The sequence below is a fragment of the Suricata suricatta genome, chromosome 8 (assembly GCF_006229205.1).
Source record: "Suricata suricatta isolate VVHF042 chromosome 8, meerkat_22Aug2017_6uvM2_HiC, whole genome shotgun sequence".
Taxonomy (NCBI): domain Eukaryota; kingdom Metazoa; phylum Chordata; class Mammalia; order Carnivora; family Herpestidae; genus Suricata; species Suricata suricatta.
In genome coordinates, this window is record NC_043707.1 from 94,730,785 (window position 1) to 94,752,630 (window position 21,846).

At 43.0% G+C, this 21,846-nt stretch overlaps 1 protein-coding gene and 1 long non-coding RNA gene across 9 annotated transcripts in view; both read right to left on the reverse strand.

The window, feature by feature from the left end:
- Positions 1-21,846, reverse strand: part of FGGY (FGGY carbohydrate kinase domain containing) — a 418,690-nt gene that overhangs the window by 98,284 nt on the left and 298,560 nt on the right. For 6 of the 8 annotated variants that reach the window (XM_029948056.1, XM_029948054.1, XM_029948051.1 and 3 more), the window contains 3 exons: positions 20,936-20,997; positions 16,668-16,745; positions 8,799-8,946 (listed from right to left, as the gene is read on the reverse strand). In XM_029948056.1, coding sequence (XP_029803916.1) covers positions 8,799-8,946; positions 16,668-16,745; positions 20,936-20,997 — 288 coding nt within the window. The remainder of the gene's footprint in view (positions 1-8,798; positions 8,947-16,667; positions 16,746-20,935; positions 20,998-21,846) is intronic. The other 2 variants (XM_029948058.1, XM_029948055.1) reach the window with 1 other exon arrangement.
- On the reverse strand, positions 11,611-14,891 carry LOC115298881. The gene is made up of 2 exons (XR_003911883.1): positions 14,530-14,891; positions 11,611-11,789 (listed from the first exon to the last, which is right to left on the reverse strand). It is a non-coding gene; the product is annotated as an uncharacterized LOC115298881 (long non-coding RNA).

A 21,846-nucleotide genomic window follows, 5' to 3' on the forward strand; every position in this document is an offset into this window, starting at 1 on the left:
ATTCACTCCTTCATCTTCTATCAAGCCACACTACCTTGGGAAGGACTCTTATTTATAATCCATGGGTTTTACTTGTTGCTTGGTATAGTCAGGGAAGATAGAAAGCACTAAGGAAATAAAGTCTGAATCTTAAAAAGTCACTAAGATAAGGAGAAAATATGGCAGACACACTGCAAACAGAGTGGGAGTATGAAGACACAAAAACGTCGTTTTTTTTTTTCTTAAAAAAATTTTTTTTCCTCCCAATGGATATCCGGGCCTCAATCTGAATGCACTCATTTCTAATATTACTTCTGTTTTTCTCCCTCTCCTGGAAAATAGCTATGACTCTGGATCTGAGAGAGAGAAAGAAAAAAAGAGAGAGAGAGAGAGAGAGAGAGAGAGAGAGAGAGAGAGAGAGAGAGAGAGAGAACAAGCAAGGAAGAAGGGCAGAGGGAGAATCTTAAGCAGGCTTCATGCTCAGCGCAGAGCTCAATTCCACAACCCTGGGATTATGACCTGAGCTGAAATCAAGAGTCTGATGTTCAACCTACTAAGCCACCCAGGCACCCCATCTTCGTCCTTTTAAATGGGGCAACAACACTGTCAGGCAGGGCTACTATAAATGTTGGGGATGGTGCATGTAAAGCATCTGTCTTGGGACCTGACACCTATCATAACTGAAACCTATCGTAAAACAGAATACGAGCTGCTAAATTAGTTGCTTCAATAAGAAAATGCATTATCAGAACACCAGCTAAATGCTACTTAGGATATTAAGCTTTGTTATAGGACTCAATCTGTCAGAGGCAAAAATATGTAAAGAGCGTTACATTGTAACAAAATTATCACCAAACACATGTCAAAGGGTGCACGTCTCTGCAAGCCTGACCAACGTGTCAGTCAAAAGCTGCTAGAATTAGCTCATGAGTTCCAGCTCTGTCATCCACCTCCTCATTGGAGGAAGCCACTGGGATACAGGCTCTGGCTCCATCTTCCTCCTGAGATCCTGCAAAGGTTCATCTGTGTGGCTGACTCCATCCACATCTGACTCTGTGAGCAAGGCCCATCTATAGCTGGGGTTCAGTGCTCTGGGAACTGGCTGAGATCTTACAGCGCTTCTTTCCTGACTCCGCCTCAGTTTTTCACATGCACACTGGCCCTGTGCTTGCTTTGATGAGCCGTTGGAGTAGGACTCAACCTCTCCAGCAGTTTGAGCAGCATATGGTCTTATGTTAGAAATCACAGCTCTTCAAAGCAAGAGAAAATAACTTTCCATTCTGGGTAGCACTGTACTTGCAAAATGAAGCGGAGAACACACGTTTCAACCCCTGGGGAATATGGTGTCTTTGTAGCCAGATACGCTTCTGATGTGACCTGCTTCTTTGATTAAAGCTGATTAATAAACTTCTTGGATATTTCAGGAAAAGCATTTTTTAAAAACCACCCAAAGAGGTAGTATTAATCTGAGAACAGAAACTAGTCATGTTTACCAAGAGGCATGTGCTCTTTCTAAGTGCCTCCAGCACTGACAGTTTTGTAAGGTACACAAAATTTGAGGGTTTCCTGTTGCATTAAGGAAATTGAAGGCTGAGGACTTGTATATAGAAAAGACTAAAATCTATACCTGTATGAGACTTGGTTCCTGTGAGGGACCAAGTGATCGTTCGGCTTCAGCAGCTGGTTGTGCACAGCCAATGACCTTGGTGGCTGGTCCCAGGGCTGAGGCTACTTAGCATTCAAAGGCCACACTTAGAATCCTGCTAGCCATCTTCTAACATGCAAATAAGGGCCACTAAGCAGAAGCCACAGGTTCACAAATATTTGCTGCTGTTGTCTGTCCACTATGTGATGGTCTCCCCCTTTAAATCCAACAATGATCGCACAAGGAAGCCTGTGTGGGTCCAGCCTACTGATGAGCAGACTGACCTCAGAGAGCTAACCTCCAACGTCACACAACTGGTACATTTTCAGGACAGGACGCAAGTGCAAGTCTGACTTCAAACCCTGGGCTCCCTTTACTGTTCCACAGTGAAAAAAAACTATCCAACCAAACATTTAAAATAAAAACAATCAGGGGCACCAGTGTGGTTCAGTCAGCTAAGCATCCCATTTGGCTCAGGTCATGATCTCACAGTTTCCTGGGTTTGAGCCTTGCATTGGGCTCTGTGCTGACAGCTCAGAGCCTGGAGCCTGCTTCAGATTCTGTGTCTCCCTCTCTCTCTGCCCCTCCCCTGCTCATGCTTCATCTCTCTCCCTCTCTCTCCCTCTCTCTCTCTCAAAGATGAACATTAAAAAATAAAATAAAATAAAAATAATCATAAAAATATCTAAAACAGGCCACCATTTCTGATGGTGAGGATTCAGCTTCACCTTTCTTGATGCATCACCATGTCACATTTCTTTAAATGTCAGCATTTTTTCTTTTGTTTTGCTTTTAAGGAACCTAGGGGCATCAGTGTTAAATGTTTTGATGCTAATTGCTATGAGCGGAGCTTCTGTTTCCTTCACACCTCATATGCAGGGCCCTTCACTAATTTATCAAGTGGAAAGGAGAGATATTTATGTAGGCAGCTACTAGGTAGGCACACTATTAAGTTGCCCACACCCTTAGCCTCTATCTCGTTTTAGCCCGGTGCCACAGGTCAATCATGGAAGGAGAAATGAAGCAGCCATGTACATGGCGGGGAGCCAACTGTTATCAGCACAAAAGAAAATGATGTTCTCACGCATAATGGAAAGATTCCTGGGTTATGCCCTGTTCCTACTTATAAGGGAAGGCAGCGCTAAAGCAGAGTTTATAGCCAGGTCAAAGCAGGAGTGCTGATTCCTTCTGAAATCTGAGTCTGCGAGGGTGTGAAGGAAACAAGAACCATTACTGAGCAGAGAAAGAGGTCAGAGCTTAAAGCCAAGAGCCAGGGTAAGGACAAACATGGGAGAAAGTGAGAAGGCCAGGTTTCAGAGCAGGGGAGCGAGGACCAGGCTGAGGAGTGTGGGTGGGTACGAAACCGCGCCTGAGATGGCTGTGAGGACTCCCATCTCGGTCCCCAGAGCGTCGTGCGGAGTCCGAACAATGAGTTAAGGCAGCCCTGTGGGGGTGTGCATGCTCAACGTCAGGCACATTTTTATCTAGGGGTTCTATTTCTTGGCACTGCGACTTTGGGCAGGTCACTCTTCATTCCTCCCTTGACAAATAAAGACTGAAACAACTGCTTAGCCATAAGGCAATTATTCGATGCCTGTCTTTGACCTAAACACTGCTGAAAAGTTTTTTTAATGTTTATTTATTTTGAGAGTGAGAGAGAAAGAGAAAGAGAGACTGGGAGATGGGCAGAGAGAGGAGGAGACACAGAATCTGAAGCAGGCTCCAGGCTCTGAGCTGTCAGCACAGAGCTCCACGTGGAGCTCAAATCCACGAACCGTGAGATCATGACCTGAGCCGAAGTCGGAAGCTTAATGAACTGAGCCACCCAGGCGCCCCAGAACACTGATGAAATTTAAAAAGTGAATGATCCATAGGTAGTCCCTATCCTCAAAATGTTTTTCTAATAATTGTTAAATACATGCTAGGTCATACGACAGCTCTGATCTTATTTTCTTTGTAAACATTGTTTTTTTATTAACTTCCATGCATGTTTTAATTCTGCTACTGTAGTTTTAGTTGTCTTTATCATTTCCTTTTTTTTCTCATTCCACTGGCTTTCCATCTGAGCTCACTTTTTTCCCCTAAGTTTTCATCCTACTTCATAGAGATGTGCCCTTAAAAACAAAAACAAAAACCTACTGAATGTGCCAAAGAGTTTTTAATATTCTCTTTTGGTTTCAGTAGTAAATAATTCTTCAAGAGGCCTTTCCCTGTATTCCAATGGTACTTCTTTTGCTTTCTATGCAATCTGTGTTTTCTAATGGACTCTACTATTATTTTATTCAACTAGAGAGCTATCCATATTCAGTGTTTCCCAGCAGACAGGACACATGATTTACTCTCAGCCCCACTCACTGCAACTTGGATTTGCCTCTTCAGATCTAAAGCTAGTTGCCAGTTCCCAGAATCTAGCAGTTTAAAAAAAATTTTTTTTAATGTTTATTTATTTTTGAGAGACAGACATACTAGTGTGGGAGGGGCAGAGAAAAAGGAAGACGACAGAATCTGAAGTAGGATCCAGTCTCGGAGCTGTCAGCACAGAGCCTGATGCAGCGCTTGGCCTCATGAACCACGAGATCATGTCCTGAGCTGAAGTGGGCACTAAACCTGAGAAACCCAGGTGTCTCTATTTAAAAAAAAAAAAAACTTGTTTAAATTAGCAGCTTTTATTTGGTAGGTTTGGTAGCCTCACCACTACCTGGTTTTCTAAGCTTGGGACAGACAGCAGATGTGCAAACCTATAGCCCTCCTCCAAATGCACAGCTTTTCCTATTTATGTCCCAGTAACAGTTTTACTCAGGATCTGCAGAACACAGAACCAAGCATCCCAGATTGGTCTTCTTGCCCCGCTGGCCTCTAGGGTTGGCAGTTTTCTGATGGATTGATCTGAAAGGGAAGATAAGGTCTGGGGTTGTGGGAGAGTTCTGGGAAATTAAACTCACTGGCTGCTTCCAAAACAACAGAACACGCTAACCATCAGCAGCAGAGTAGAGGGAGGCCTGCCCTGCTCTTAGGCTTAAAGGGACCTTGCGTTATTAAGCCAAGGAGCAGAAGGTAGAGAGGTCCAAACTCTTGCAAGGCTGGAGGTTCACTTTGCTATATCTCATGTATTATACTTATCAAATGAGTTCCAGTTAGTCTTTTAGATTCTGGAAAGTCTTCCCAGATTCTGAGACTATCGATGCTAGTGTTGCTAGTTGAATGACATGTTAATTTTCAAAGTCAGCATGAGTTTATGCTTTGTGTTTTCGTCTTTTTTGCATCCTCACATGTATTTTCAAATGAAGTAGAGGAAGGATGCATCAGGGCTGACTACCCAGATGCCACATTAAAAAAAAAAAATCACTCAAAGTCAGACATCCACTGAGTGACTGGTTTGGCTTGTGCAAGTGCCTGCATTCCAGTGATTACACTGCGTAATGTTCGAGTACACACACACATACACGGACACGGTAATCATCTCCCTGCTTTTATGTGAGCTTGGGACACCTCTCATTTCTTTTTTCTTTGTGTTCATAGTAGGTGATCAATTAGCATCTGTGGAATGAAGGAATGAAAGAGTAACAAAGATGAGACAAGTGTCAACTGAGGAGAGAATGAAGAACTGGGCGAGTGTAGTGTTAGAGAGCAGAAGTACACAGTGTCCAGTGGTTCTCTTCAGATTTTTTCTTTACTACCAAGATAAAATGTTAAATGCAACCTATCACTGCCGAGACAATGATACAGGGAAGCAAAATCAAAGGCATTCGCATTCCACGTTCTCCTCCCACCACCTCAAGAACACTGCATTTACTGTGGCTTTCCTGGTTCCAGATCCTCTTCCTTGCTTCACTCGGTGTCCATGCCACCTCCTGTCTGAAGCCTTTCCCCACCTCTGAGACTAGGCTGAGCAGTCACCTCCCACACATCTGGGGAGCCCTGGACAGTGTGTGGCACCTGCAAATCGACCCAGTCACCTGTTTATATATTCTGTCTGCCCAGCCCCCCACCCCGACAGTAATAATCCTAACGGTTAGAATTATATCTACTCTTATATCCCCCAGCAACTATAAAAGGCCTGTATTAGTTCCAATAATTAATTAGTTGATGAGCAAATTTCTTCATAATTAGGATAAAATGGGGACCTCTTAGCTTCATTTACCTGGAAATTAATATTGGTATCAAATACATATTATATAGATACTAAGAGCAGCAATCAACCTATTTAATATTAGCAAACTGTTCATATGTATATTTTTAAAGCAATACATGGTTTCTTTCTTATCTCCATGTGGACTATCAATTAAGTACATATTAAGTACTTAGTATATGTCCAGAGAAATGCTTCAGAAGCCAAAAGAAGAAATCATGTAAGTTCCATTCCCTACTGGGACTATCCTGACAATTCTAGTTGCTAAGTATCCATTTGATCAAGCACTTCCCCTCCCTCCCTTGAAACACACTCTGTGAGGGGCTCCTGGGTGGTTCAGTTGGTTAAGCATCGACTTTGGCTCAGGTCATGATCCTGCAGTTCATGGACTCGAGCCCTTGAGTTGGGCTCTGTGCTGACAGCTCGGAGCCTAGAGCCTGTCTTTGGATTCTGTGTCTCCCTCTCTCTCTGATCCTCCCCTGCTCATGCCATCTCTCTCTCTCAAAAATAAATAAATAAAACATTAAAAAATTAAAAAATATATATATAAAGAAACATGCTCCATGAATATAGGAATTGTTGTACTTATTGTATCTACAGTAGCACTTGGCCTTTTTACGTACCAAATAAAGATTTACTGAATGAAGCCTGGAGACCGTAGTCATTGCAGGTTCTGACAAAGGATAACATGATAGTAGAGATTTCAGGGTGATTAGTCTGATGTTATCGAAAATTGAGGGAAAGAAATATTGGGAAGGGGCTGCCTGGGTGGTTCAGTCAGTTATGCATCTGACTTTGGCTCAGGTCGTAATCTCATGGTTCGATTTCAAGTCGTGCATCGGCTGAGCTCATGCCCTGCTTTGGGCGAACATGAGCCCTACTTCTCTCTGTTCCTTGGTCTCTCTCAAAAAAATCCCCTCTGCCCCATGTGGGATTCTTTCTCTCTTTCTCCCCATCTGCCCCTCGTTCTTTCTCAGAAAGAAGGAAAGAAAGAAGGAAGGAAGGAAGGAAGGAAAGAAGGAGGAAAGGAAGGAAGGAAGGAGGGAAGAGAAAGAAAAGAAAGAAAAGAAAAGAAATATTGGGTAAGATTTTTAGTCCAGCATTTCCTTCCTTTTTGTCTTATTGTGGTCACCTTCTCCTTCTAATGATGTGATATAAATTAATAGAGTGACAGCTATTCCAATGTAAGCCTGACCCAAGGACAGTTACAAAAGGAAATCATTGTTAAGAAACAGTACATGATATAAAACTTTTCAAAAAGTAAACATACTAGGATTTTCTGATAAAATTGGGCATATGTCCCCATGCACCAAGTCTCTTTTGGTGAGCATGTACTTAGCTATACTTATAATAACGAGGTAGGCATTCTTCAAAACACTCCATTGGCTCCTTTGGAATTACATTCTGGATTTATGTTACCTTTATAAGAATATCCTTAAGATGGTAATTCTTCAGTCTTTGGATGTCAGGCTTGGTTTTAAGGAACAGAGAAAAGCCGCTGGGAGCCACGAGTCCTGCTACTCTGGGTACTGAAGCTGGGTATGACAGAAGTTGGCAAGAGAGGGAAGGACTCCAGATCCAAGTCCATGGGCTCCAGACCCACGATCACTTCACTGTATAGACCTGCGCTGTTGTGGTGTCATTCTATGAACTGGTCATGCTTCTTAACATCTTGAACACTTTAAAGGACCTGTTACATTTGGCTTCAGATATTTGTCTCCAATTAAGTCACTCACTCTTGCACTCATACAAAATGTGTTCTTCTCCAACCTGTTCGTATCCAGGGGTGAGTTATCTGCAAGTGCAGTTTTCTGGCTGCAGCTTGTGGCCACATGGCCCTCTCCTGACATTCCTCCTCTACTTCTGCAGGCTGAGCAAGGAGGCCAAGCTCATTATCTGTGGTGTGGCCACGCTTCACGGACTCCAGACAGACGTAACTTTTGCTCTGTCCAATTTTTTCTTTCCCCGCAACTCCCCTTTTGTTAGCAGATGTTGATTATATCAACTAGGTAATGAGAATAAAGATCAGGTCTTCTTGCTGGCATCATAAAAACATTTAAAACGATCTCAATACAGTTAACCACAAAACCATAGAATTTTGAGTCTCGAAGTTCTCAAATCCAACCACCGCTCTACCATCACTCAGTGTAAACCCTGCACTGCTCATGGTGTCCATTCTGAACTCCCTGCCCCATTCACTGCACATTCTGCTTCTTGACTTCTTGACTTCTTTCTGGATTCTGAATTTCTTATCTGTGGCCCCTCTTAGCTTCTGGGAACTGAAGCTGTGTTCTATTTCTCTAGCTTGAATGTGCTTCTTCCAACCTCAAATATGATTCTCGATGGCTGGATTGCCTTTCCTCAGCCACCTCAGCTTGTCTGGCCACCAAGGTGTTCTATCTTAGTTTAGGAGGCTCTGGACTCTGCCATAAGTTCATCCCGGCCCTGACCAGGCAGGCCCACCATCCTCTGTCCCCTCAGTGACCCCAAAGGTCACCAGCAGCTGAAGGTATCCATCATTGTGAGTTATTCATTTCTTTTCCTTTTAGCAAAGCTTAATCCGAAATCCTAATAATGTTAGCATGCACTCTCAACAGCTCTGACTCAGAGCTGCAGCAGACGTGTGGTTATGGCAATCAAGACCATGGGTGGTAATATTTACCACTTATTTACCGGGCGGCCTGGGGATGGAGACAGAAAACATGACTCTGCAAACTGCTGTCAATAAAAAAAAAAAAATCACACAGGCAGGGGCTCATGACTTCCAGCCGCTCCACACGACAAAGAGGCAGCAGTAGCTCAATGTAAGAAATGCTGCTTTTAACGTTTTCAAGGTTGGCTCAGCAACAATGAGAACTTTCAGCAGCTCACCCTAGGAAGCGGCAAGAGCCTTCACAACAAGCAAGGCATCTGCAAGAAGCCTGTGTGCCCTTGGCCTGTCTTGTTTATTTTTCCTCTTTTCCTTTCTCCTCACTTTGGTTCTCCCAAACTTCTGTAGCCCCTTGGCCTGCCTGCACCTTCGTGCAAGGACTGGCTGTTACTTACCATGCCCTTTAGTGTCAGATCTGCTAAGGGAGACCGGTTGCCATGGAAATCTGGCCAAACATGTAAATCAACAGTGAGGAAACCCACAGGCCGAGCCTTCTTAATCAGATCCAGGTGACTGTTCAAATATGCATATACACTTTGGCATCTGAAAGAGACGTTGATTTTGTTTTTAAAAGGGGGGTAGGGTCGGAGGCAAACTGTTCTGCAGAAAGAAACGATTTGTACTTCCCCATCAGATCCAGAAACAAAGCAGAGTTCCAAACCTTCAGCAAAGAAACTACCCAAACCCCCAGAAACCAGCATCTCAGATCATGCTGTGTCGTTATCCAGAATAGCTAGCAGGTTCTGGTGCAAAGTGGAAAGGCTTGGAGTTGGAAGACCAGGTCCAGGGGTGGCTTTGCCCCTCGTAGGTATGTAACCATGAGAAAGTTACTCAAACTTTCTGAACCACTTTCTTCGCATCTGTAAAAACAGATATCATAATCCCTGTCCAACTTACCTCATAGGGTTATTGTGAGGATCAAAGGAGGCTATGCATGTGAAGATGCAGTATTTTGTAAACGGTACAATACCGTACATATGTAAAGGATTTTTTAAGACTCAGTATTACTAATTGTAACAATGATGTTGGGGTGACAAATATAAACCTAAGTTCGTGGACTCAGCATAGGAGTTGGGCCACAGGAAGTGACAGGACAGAGGAATGTGGTTAGATCAGGAATTAGGAGATTCGATTTCCAACCCAAAGGCACCATATGGTGTCACGTTTGTTCTTTCTTCTTTCTAAGGCTCAGTCTCTCTGGGTGCAGAATCAGGGGATCACATCACCTCACACTCTCCACACGTTGGGGGAGAGGGAGACAGAGGTGAGGAGATGGAAGCTAAGGGAGTCCTGGGCCCACATCAATGGCTGGGTGACATGGGCCAGTAACTCACCCTCTCTGAACTTAAGTTATCCCATATAAAATGGGTATCATAATACGTATCTCACTGAGCTGACTCTTACTGCAAGGCACAAAAATTAAATTTGGTCACCCATCCCCTCTTTAATTGGGCTTCCTTCTCAAAGTCTTGTGCCAACGATTCTAGAGGAAAGTGGGTTTATCAGAGAGTGGCATCCATGCCTCTCAGCACTGGTGACCTTGGAAAAAGATCTCTTAAAAGGTTAAAAACATGGCTTGAACAATGGCAGGAAGAAAAGTATAGGGAATCAATGTCCAAGGGAAGGTAATATCTAAGGTCCTCATGATGACAGTATCTGAATTTTAAGAATGCTTTAGGAATGTAGCTCAGAGATTTCTAATTCCAGTCTTGTGACACTGTAAATGTTCCCATGGAGCCCATGAAGTTCCCCAAAGTTTTCTAAACTAACTTTAAAGGAAGAAGCAAACAACTAGAGCACTGCTTTTCAAACTCTTTTGTTAAATAAATTTAAAAGAAACGTTAATGTTTATTTATTTTTGAGATGGGGCAGAACCCAAGTTGGGGAGGGGTAGAGAGAGAGGGAGACACAGAATCCAAAGCAGACTCCAGGCTCTGGGCCATCAGCAAAGAGCCTGACACAGGGCTCGAACCCACGAACTATGAGATCATGACCTGAGCTGAAACTGGATGCTTAACCGACTGAGCCACCTCAGTGTCCCTGGTTAAATAAAAATTTTATGTGGAATGCCAATATAGAAAGGATAGAAAAGCAAAATTGCTCTATGTAAGTGCAGGAGTGAGCGAGTGCGTCCATGTGCGTGTGCGTGGGCAGAAGGGCAGCCCTGCTCACTAGGCAATCTCTGCTTTTTGCTGTGACACCTCATCCCCATCTGTAAAAACCTTCTGCTTTGGACCGTAGCAGGATAATGACAGTGTTGGGAAAAGGCTCACCAGCCACAGCAATATCAACGGTTTCTTCCTGACAGGACACTAGGCCTTCAACCCCAGCCCCGTGAGCCAAATACTGTTAACAAGCTTTACAGAAAGATGCTCCAAGAAGTGAAGACGTGACTGAGTCCAAATTTAAACAAACCCTTCTCTGTGATTCTGAAGCCATATTTGTAACCCATATCAGGAGAGACTTACCAAAGCCTACATTCAAACTCTGTTTTAGCATGATTCTCTGACAGTGTTAGGAGAGGAACCTTGGAGAACTCCCTGGAAGGTAGGGCCAGAACCATATACCTGCGTAGAATACAATTACATCCTGGTTTTCTATTTCCCAACTCTGCTCATTGTCCAAAAAGAACATTGGCAACAAAAGCCACAAGAACATCCATCAGAGCCGGAATCCAGAGTCTACACTGATCCTAGCAACATTCCACATCAGAATACCATCACTGCACTTAAAGTAAAGGGCTTTTTTTTTTTTAAGCGCACATCTATAAATCTTTTCATTTGCCTCTCAAGGAATCTCAGAGCAGGGCATTTGGTTTCAGACATCTGGGTCAATAAGAACCTATAGGCCTAATTACTATTGATTTGTCATTGTCTCATTTACTGCGGGTCTTTGCAAACAGTGAGATTCGTTTAGCCTCTTACATATATGGTCACTCATGCACTAATGAGATCCCTGGGGGACGGGCCATATGCTTACCCCTTTGACTCCTAACCTCCTCACAGCTGTATGTTTATTCTTTGAATGCGACCATTCTCTTGCACGTTTTTTCAATTATACCTTACCATGTGTGCTATCTGAGTATATCATTCAAAATGAAATGCACTTGGAAAACATTATAATAACAAATGCACATCATTATTCATATAATTTTAACCTTACATGATGCCTTTTTTGGTTCTGACTTTGTTTCATTTTGTATTTAAATTTTTTTTTTTTTTTTTTTTTTTTTTTTTTACCAATTCCTTCTCAAATGGCGGTCTGACCTCTTCCAGCTCGGGAATCACACATTAACTGTTTCAAGTATGTGCTCCTCCCTTCCTCTCACAAACGCCAGGCTCCTGTATCTTCCATCAGAGGGAGAAATTCCTGGTGACCTGGTCCCACTGGATATAATGAAGAAAACACAGTCACAACGGTCACAAAGTGACTTCACCATGTAGCAGCTGGGTGGTCAGGTACACAAACTCTCCTAAGCGTCACTAACTTCTCTGTATTCAGGGCTAATTCACTTCCCTTCCAGGCTACTATGAAGATTCAGTAGAGAGCCTGAGCACTATACAATGACACGTAATCAATAAATAGTTCCCCCTCCCTTCTCCTCATAGGAAATTCATTTCTAGCTTTGAAAAATCCAAGAGCTGGGGAAGACTGTTTTCAGGCTTTATTGCTTATAATCTTAAATGAGGACAGCACCCTTGGAATCTCTACTCTCTTCCCGCTCTATAAATCACTTAATTCTTTGGATTCTTGGGCTGCCTAGAAGTGTAGTGACCACATTTTCAAAGCAAAAATCATAATACATGGTCTAGCAGAAGACATGTGTGTCCTTTTGCAGGAGTTGAGAAAGTCGGTCTGTCTCCAGTTCCTCACCCCTTGACCCACTGCAATATGTAGTCTATTGAAATTGGTCCCACAGTGTGGAAAAACAGTCTTTGCTGCCAGCTCCAATGGACCATCTCCTGCCTTTATCTTACTTGAATTCTCTCCCATTCTGCACCATTTGACCACTTCTTACTCACTGGTTCTCTTTCCCTTGATTCCAGACTCTATACTCCTTTGGTTTTCCTACCTCCTCTCCAGCTGGTTCTCTTTCGTTACGTGTTCCTTAAATATTTTAAGTCTCCCAGAGACTTGTCCTTCTTTCCATACCCCTGAGTGATCCCCTCTTCCTCTCTTGGCTCCAGGTACAACCTAGGGCTGAGGACTTTCAAATACATGCTCAGGTCTCCTGCCCCTTTCTCTCATGAGTTCCAGGTAGATGGCCAACAACCCACCCAACAGTTCCTCTTGGAAGTCCATTCTTGAAATCCTGCACACTCCTAACTAGGTGTCCTGCACTCCTTCCTTGGCGATTCTTCTAAAATGCAACTTGGAGGGAGGTGTGTCTGGCTGGTTCAGTCGGGTGACCGTCCCACTCTTGATTTCAGCTGAGGTCATGATCTCACGGTTGTGGAATTGAGCGCCCAAGTCAGGCTCTGGACGGATAACAAAGGGACCAGCCTGGGATTCTCCCTCCCTCTCTCTCTGCCCCTCCCCTGCTTGTACACACTCTCTGTCTCTTTCTCAAAATAAATAAATAAGCTTTAGAATTCCACTGCGATTATGACTCCCACCCCTACCTAGAATCCTTCAGTGGCTCCTCTCCATTATCCTCATAACAAAGCACAGCTTCCTTGTCTGGCATAAGATGTTATTCATTGTCTAGTTCTCCCTCCATTGCACTGTGTTACATATATGTCTTCCAACATAGACTATTGGAACTGGATTTTCTGGGTTGCTTATGACTCTATGTTTCACTGTACTACCAGGTTGCCAAAGGGTGGATCTCTGGAGTTATATGGACACAATGTTCCAGACACACTAGTATACACCTCAAAACGGAGCAGGGAAGAGGAAAAACATCTTGGGACACCACCCCTCTTCCATGTGCCAGGCAGGCACTGTGCTGAGCAACAGTTAATCTGCCTAGAGGTAGAAAATGGAGAATCTATTTCCTAAGTCGGCGCAGTCCTCAGTCCTCCTGAGGTGACCCCAGTGCCCTGGGTGCTTTCTAATCCTGTACACAAAACAGAAGCCAAAGAAAGGCATTATAATATCCAGCTTATTTCTGTTTAAGAAACATTTCTTTTCAAGAGCCATCAAGAATCTAGCAATTATCCTGGCACATCCTAAGGGATGAAAGGTGTTAATATCACCACCCTCGTTCTATGACCCTAGCTCAGGGGAGCCTCAGCAAATACTTGCTGATAGACTGATGGCCCCAGTTGTCAGGATGAGGGGCCGAGACTCACGAAGCCATAAAGGCCAAGGAAACAATCTGAGAATACCAGAGGAGAATGGAAATTGAGAATAATCTTTAGAGGTAGAGTCCAAGAGTTCCCTATAATCCTCATTTCCTCATCTAGAATTAAATGAAATTTTATATATATATGTAAAACTATCAGCAAGTGGAGCGTCAGGAACACTGCAAGTTCTCAAAAAATGTTCTTGTCTTTTCTTTTCCCTTCCCTGCTCCAGTGGAACATACACAACCTTTAATGAGGAGCTTTAAATGTGCCTGAGATGTGGCCTATGGGGGCCAGTGCATTTGAAGAAAAGGATTCTCAGTGGGACTATGAGAATCACAGTGGCAAAAAGGAAAAAAAAAAAAAAAAAGGTCTGAGAAATAAATCAGACTGAGAAACACTGACTGTCCTTATAGAAATGACAGAAAAATCCAAGGAAACAGGGAGAAAAGAAAGTTTGGAAGAGAAAATGAGACTTGGGAAAACTTCCTTCTGGTAATCCTAAAGGACCTGAAGCCAGGAGAACCACAATGAGAAATGATCACTGCTTTGCAGTGACTTCTGTAAATGTAACTCAGACAGGCTGGCCTTCTGACTATAGTCTTCCCCTTTCAGTAGGGCTTGCTGACACTCAGGGCCCTGTGTTCTACTCTGTCCCTCTCTCCCCATCAAGGGTCTTATTTCCTCTCCACAGAGCAGCCAAAAGAATCCTCCTAACGTAAATCTGATGGTGGCTTTCTCCTGCTCAGAAAGGAAAGCCTTGAATAAAATCCAGTCTCTTCACAGTTATCTACAATGGCCTCCATGATTTGGGCTTGGGTAACTTTCAGGCCCTTACCTGTTCCCGGCTCCTTCCCTCTCTGGTCCAGCGACAAGGTCTTTATAGTGGGAAGCCCACCAAGCAGGCTGCTGCCTCAAGGCCTGGGGCCTGGCTGTTCCTCAGGTATTTTGGTGTGGCTTGGGGCTCTCCAAACACAGAACACCCCTGTCTCAGAGCTAAGCATCCGCAAATGCTATTTGAAACTGTAGAAACAAGGACTGATAAACAGACTTCGTTATTTTATATGCTGGAGTTGCCACATAAACCATAGAGTCATGGTTTGTTTCCACTCTCTTTCAGGGTCCTGCTCAAGCGTCACCCCATCAAAGATGGCTTCTTCACCTAAAAGAGTTTCCATCCATCACCCCAACACCCCTCATTCTCTTTACTCACCTGTTTTTTTCTTTCCTTTTTTTTGGTTTTTGCTTTAAGTTTATTTAGTTTTGAGAGAGAGAGAGCACAAGCAGGGGATGGAGAGAGAGAGAGAGGGAGACATAGGCTCCAAAGCAGGCTTCAGACTCTGAGCTGTCAGCATAGAACCTGACATGGGGCTCACGAACCTTGAGATCATGGCCTGAGATGAAGTCCAATGCCTACCCGACTGAGCCCCCCAGGTGCCCCTCATCCCTGTTTTTCTTCTGAAAGATGATCAATTCCTGGAGTGCAAATGTGTGCTCTTTACATGCAGAATTTGTATGTGTGTATTGTGTATATGTAATTTCCATGAAAATAGGGAGTTTTTTTAAGCTTTGTTCACTATTATAAATGCTCATAAGACGCTCATTACTCATCACCTTGGTTCTGTTGCCAACCCTGAATCTAGCACTTGTGGTTGTGCCAACACCTTCCCACCAAATCCTGCTATCTGCAGAACCTCGTTCTGGGAGTTAAGGTTCTGTCAGAGAATTAAGACAATAAAGGGTAGTTTAGAGACTTACGATCAATGTAAGGCAATCTCTGTTTAAGGAGTGAAATCTTGGCCTCACATAGAGAGAGACTCTGGTTGCCAATTATACGTGCATGAGCATATCTAGTTATTGTTTACTTAATTTATAAGCTCACAAAACATCCCTCTTCAGGGGTGGGTCTGAAAAGATTATGGCAAATCAAAATTGTGAAATACTAAATCTGTTTATCAACACTTGTTCTTACAGTTTCAAATAGGATTTGCTGATGCTAAGCTCCAAGGCAGAGGTGACTTGCACTGTTTTCAGAGAACCTCAAGCCACACCAAAAGAGACATACAGTTTCTGATTCCAAGGGATTTGCTGTCCTTTCCAAACAGCCAAATTCACTTTAATAAAGTCATGCGCATTTCTTCCAAAGACCTCTGTAGTCTTGGAATATTCTATTCATAGACCTGTAAGACAGAGATGCACTTTCTTTTACAAAACAATAGAAGGAAAGTGAAAGGAAAGAGAACTAACATTTATTGAATACCTGCTAAGTATATGAGCTGGATGCAAAATTTGAGATAGAGAAAGAAATGAAGCCAACAGTATAGATGGGAGCATCATGGAAGAATGGCAAAGAGAGAAGGGAAAGGGGCCAGAGCCCAGCTGTAATGAACTTTGATGTGATGGTCTTGAACTTGAAAAGGAGACTCAGAAGGACAAGCCAGGGATTTAGGAAGAAAACTGGGAGAAGATAACATTCCGGAGAGAAAGCCAAGGGAAGAGAGTGGTTTAAAGGAGAGGAAGGTGTGATCACTGATGCCACTTCCTGGTGAGATCCCAAGGATGGGGCCAGGTATATACCCAATAGACTTTAACATTAACAGTTTCAGGGGCCAATGGGGACAGAATTCAAATTGAAGTGGGCAAGAAATGAGTACAGAGTGACGGAATAGTGACCAAGAATGGAGGCAATCCTTTGGAGAAGCTTAGCTCGAAAAGGGGAGAAATACAGGGAGGTAGTAGGAAGGTGGTGTAAACATGACTCGTATCTGGAAAGAGTTAGGATTTAAATCCCATTGACTCTAGGTCTGAATTCTATAAATTGCTGCTTCTGGACCACTCTATGCTGTTGTTTCTCTGAGTCTGCACACTAATCCATAAATCTCACTTTCCTCTTTTCCATATAAACAACTCACTCACATGAGGCTCACCCACAGAGGGAAGGTGTGGAAATTCTGAATATTTCATTCCAAAATCTACCTATGCCTTAGGTTTGCACTGGGTTTTAAGATCTTCAGAGACCGGCATTTCCGCAATCTACTTTCATCTGTGTAACACCTGTAAAATGAGGTAAACAGGGCAGTATTATTGTGGTTTTATGGGTGAGGAAACTGAGTCACTGAGACAATTATGACAGAAATGGCACAAGAATCCAAGACCTCCAGTTCTCAGCCCAGCATACCTGCTAATTTACCACACTTTCCACAAGAAGGTCAGCAGGTATGGGTGACTGATCTGCTGCTTAACCCTAGAACCACCACTACCAAAACACCCTCCTGTTTTATAACAACTAGTAATAGGGGCAGAAAGTGCTGTTGTCATAATTGTCATAGTAGAGTTTACAAAGCCTTGCCAAATACACTACCTCATTAAAATCAAAACAAAGTCTCAGAGGTACCCAGGGCTGGGTCTCCCACAGTGACTATCACATGTTCTGATGAGAGGAAAAACAACAACAACAACAACAAAAAAACCCGAATTCATGTTGGGAGCTGGGATTTGAATTCAAATCGCTGAACTCCCAATCCAGTGTTCTTATCTTTGGGTCCATGGTTTATGGATGCTGAATTCCTTCAAGAAGGAATATTCTAGGATAATATTCTAGTTCCATTATTTCCTCCACCTTTAATTCTCTTCAGAGCATTATACCCGTTAGTACACAATCAACAAAACTCTGCACACAATTAAGGGGTTCACTGATGCTCTGAAGGTAGGAATCTTGTTCTAGGCTACAAGTCTCTATGTCGAATACAGTGTGAGTGGATGAAGTTACGTGGTGTGACCCCTCTCAGGGGTAACAGTGTCATAACCAGAGATTCCTAGAAGGCAAAGCTTGGGAAGCTTTTCTCAAACTCCCTGTTAGGACCTGCCTTCTCTATACCCTAAGAATAGACAGCTTTTTTAAAGAAGTTTATTTTTTGAGAGAGAGAGAAAGAGTGTGCAAGCAGGAGAGGGCCAGAGAGAGAGAGAGAGAGAGAGAGAGTGAGGATCGGAAGTGGGCTCCACGCTGATAGAAGAGAGCCTGACGTGGAGCTCAAACTCATGAACCACAAGATCATGACCTGAGCTGAAGCTGGACGCTCAGTCGACACAGCCATCCAGATGCCCCTAGACAGCTTTATTTCCAGGGCAGCATGCACCTCATTCTGCTCTGTGCAGGCACCTCCCCTATTAGAATGTAAGCCCCTTGGTGGGATGGAAGTGTCTAATATAAGTAACTTCAACAACCATAATGATAATGTCTATTACTACTTTCATTCCCTGAAAACTTAGAACAGCTTGACACTTAATTGTCACTATAGGCTACCCACTATTCAAATTCATTTAATTTTCTCAACTTTATGAGGTGCTTACTATTACTACTTCCCTCTACAGTGAAGTACTAAGGCACGAAGGGGTTAAGTAAATTGCCTGGAGTCACCTAGCTACTAAGGGGTAAGGCCGAGATAGAGGAAATTTGCTTCCAGAGTCTATGCTATGGACCTCTACCTTAGATTAGCTCTCATTTCCCATGTACTAGCTATGTGGGGGTTTTCTGTTAATACTATAAAATACTTTACTTTTCTAAAAAGGCCCAACAGCATTATTGTCATAAGCAGTTTAAAAAGCTACAGTAAATGGATTTCATTTTGAAATAATTTGAGTGACAGAAAAGTTACAAAAATAGCAAATAGACTTTTCTTATACTCATCACCTAAGAAAGTCACATAAGTCCATTATTATTTTTTAAGTTTATTCATTTATTTTGAGAGGGTGAGGAAGGACAGAAAGAATGGGGGAGAGAGAGAGAGAGAGAGAGAGAGAGAGAGAGAGAGAGAGTGAGTGAGTATCCCAAAGCAGGATTGGTGAGTTGGTGAGGTCTGACGTGGGGCTTGAACTCACCAACCATGAGAGAGGTATTGTCTGACAGATCTCTCCAATGTAAATTTATTCTTTTTCCTTTCATGTTAATGAGTATCTTGCAGTGAGACACTTTGGGACTATGCATATATCCTACTTTGCATCATACTTTCACTCACTAATTTCAGCATCCATTGGTATGATTCAGGCTTGCAACAAGTGTGTCTTCCCAACCATAATATTCTAGTTCTGTTATTTTCCTCTACATTAATTTTTTAAGTTTATTTATTTATTTCGAGAGAGTGAAAGAATGAGGAGGGGAGGGGCATAGAGAGAGGGAAGAGAGGGATAGACAGACTCCCAAGCCCGTTCCTCACTGTAAGCACAGAGCCTGAAGTGGGGCTCAAACCCACAAACCATGAGCTCGTGACCTGCACCGAAATCAAGAGTCGGACGCTTAACTGACTGAGCCACCCAGGGACCCCCCTCCACATTTACTAATTTCAAGTACATGGTCCTTGCAGTGCACAAGGAGATCTGCCTTTTCTTCCCCATTTATTTCTTCAATAATTTACTTCTATTGGTAGGGCCTCAGTGAGTCACTTTATACTATCGTTACTTATTCTGCTGCTCGAAGTGTCGCCAAAGGCCAGTGAGAGATTTTTAGCACTGGCGCCTGTGCACTTTGACAATTCTTTGAGTCGTTCCTTCCTTTCTGGCATCACAAAATGTTCCTGTGTGTACGTGCCCTGCCCTCACCTCGGAATTGGCCATGTTTCTAAAAGTCCTACTTTTCCGTAGAGAACAGCATTTAAAAACCAGGATCTGGTGCTAGCCATGCACACTGCTCCTAGGGGTCGCTGTTTCTCGGCCATCTTAGCAGAGAGCACAGGGGATATATATACACGTGTACTCACACATGAATATACCTGCTGGATTTATTTCTCTCTCTAGCTACAGCTCTCTCTGTACCCAGCTACACCTACACACATACATACAAAATCACAAGTTGATCCTAATACCTCCTCTTTCCACTCACTACTGTAGGGTTCATTGTATCCTTCCCCTTCCCTATTTAAGAGATACCTGGCTCCCATTATCCACAGTATATTTATTTATTTGCTCAATTGTAGTATACACATGACAGACTTTCAGAAAAGCTAATCCGGACACTCATGAAAAACAAATTTAGGAATTAGACTAAAATACTAAGTACAGCTATTTTATCTTTAGCCATACATTACACTATCAAAATATTCTTTCCCAAAGTTACTCGTTAGTTCTTTTCTTTCCCAAATTCTTCTTAGTGGGGTTATTTTTTTCATTATTAATACAATAGGATTCGTTTTTGCTAATTATATTTTATTTTGCCTATTCCCACCACACATGTATATCCTATCTACCTACCTACTTACCTTATCTTACCTCATCTTATCTAACCTACCTACCTAACCAACCTCCCTCCCTTCTATCTATTTTCAGGGGCAAATGAAGCATCACCATGGTTCTAAGAATTAGAGTTATCTCAAAAGACATACTCAGAAATTCCCACCTATAACTCTGTTTTGACTTCCCCATATTTTCAGCGCATTCCTACCTACCACCTCTAGGTAACCAGTCCCACCAGTTTCTTTTTTCTTTTTCAGGTTTTTGTTTTTAACATTTATTTATTTTTGAGACACGCAGAGAGACAGATCATGAGCAGGGGAGGGGCAGACAGAGAGGGAGACACAGAATCTGAAGTAGGTTCCAGGCTCTGAGCTGTCAGCATAGAGCCCGACACGGGGCTCAAACCCATGAACCATATCATGACCCGAGCTGAAGTCAGATGTCTAACTGACTGAGCCACCCAGGTGCTTCCAGTCTTACCAGTTTCTGATTTAACTTCCCTGTATTTCTTTTGCACAAGTGAGTAAGTACACATATAGTTTCTTATAGTCACCTTCCTTTTACATGAAAAGAAGTGTACTGTAAACACTCCTTTGATTTTTTCACTTAACAATGTTTCCTAGAAATCACTTTGTATTAGCTAATGTTCTCAGTGTTTTCAGATAAGAGAAAAGCTTAAAGAGACTGGATAACTTGCTCAAGGTCACACACCTAGGAAGGAGTAAGCTGGATTTGAACTTGAACCCAAGAATTTCCAATCCCCAAATCCATGTTCCTTCTACCATATTAGAGTCTCTCATCCAGAGTTCCCGGCATATTCTTTGGGATTTCTACTTTCTTTGAATCTTCTTAGATCATTTTGAAAATTAATGCACGTATGGCCTGGATCATTTTATAACCAAACACTGCCAGGCATCTTCATTGCCCATAGGAACTGAAAACCACACATCTGCCTAAAGGGAATGCCCTCGGTGCAGGGAATGTATGGGGACTTGGAAGGGAGTAGGGGCAGCAGTTACCTGGCTGTGGCCTTGGCTTGTAGTTCAGGGAAGGCAGCATGGCCCCGTACCATGTGGTCTATCTGAAAAACAAGAGAGATAGGTCCATTTAATAGTTTCTCTGATTTATATTTAAACAAGAAAGGGAAATATTAAAATGTCTGTTTCTGGGGTGCCTGGGTGGCTCAGTCGGTTAAGCCTCCGACTTCAGCTCAGGTCAGATCTCACATTTGTGGGTTCGAGCCCCGCATCAGGCTCTATGCTGACAGCTAGCTCAGAGCCTGGAGCCTCCTTCCAGTTCTGTGTCTCCTTCTCTCTCTGCCCCTCCCCCTCTCATGCTCTGTCTCTCTCTGTATCAAAAATAAATAAAATATTTAAAAAAATAATAAAATAAAATGTCTGTTTCTTTCAATTCTTTCTCCACAGAGGAACTAAGAGTGTTAAAATGCTAACTCAACTTCAGTGTCTTAGCTCTTTCAGAAATTTAGCTTCACTTAACCTACTACCAGCCTCTTGATTCACAAAACAAAAGCAGTCTAAAGAAAAAAGTAGCAGGAAATGAAACTCTCAGGCTAAACTAGCAGCAAGGCAGTAACGGGTCCCAACAGGAGGCGTGAAGACAGAAGTGAGAAGGCAGTGACTCCAGGTATGTGGTAAGGGGCCTGGGTGTTAAAGCACCAATCCCTGGATCACACCATTTCCACCTCCATCTAGGCTGTTAGCCCAGGGCAAGGTCAGACCTTGAATTACCCATGATACTACCACCCTGCTTGCTAAAACCCATCCAACAGTGTGCTGTTCCTTAACCTCATCTGTGTGTCTTCCCAATGCTCACATGAGTCTCTAGGACCCCAAAACCATATGGACCAATTTATTTTCATTGAGACTATGAACCTATTGGTTATTTTGGCTTCATGGAGATAGGCTCTCTA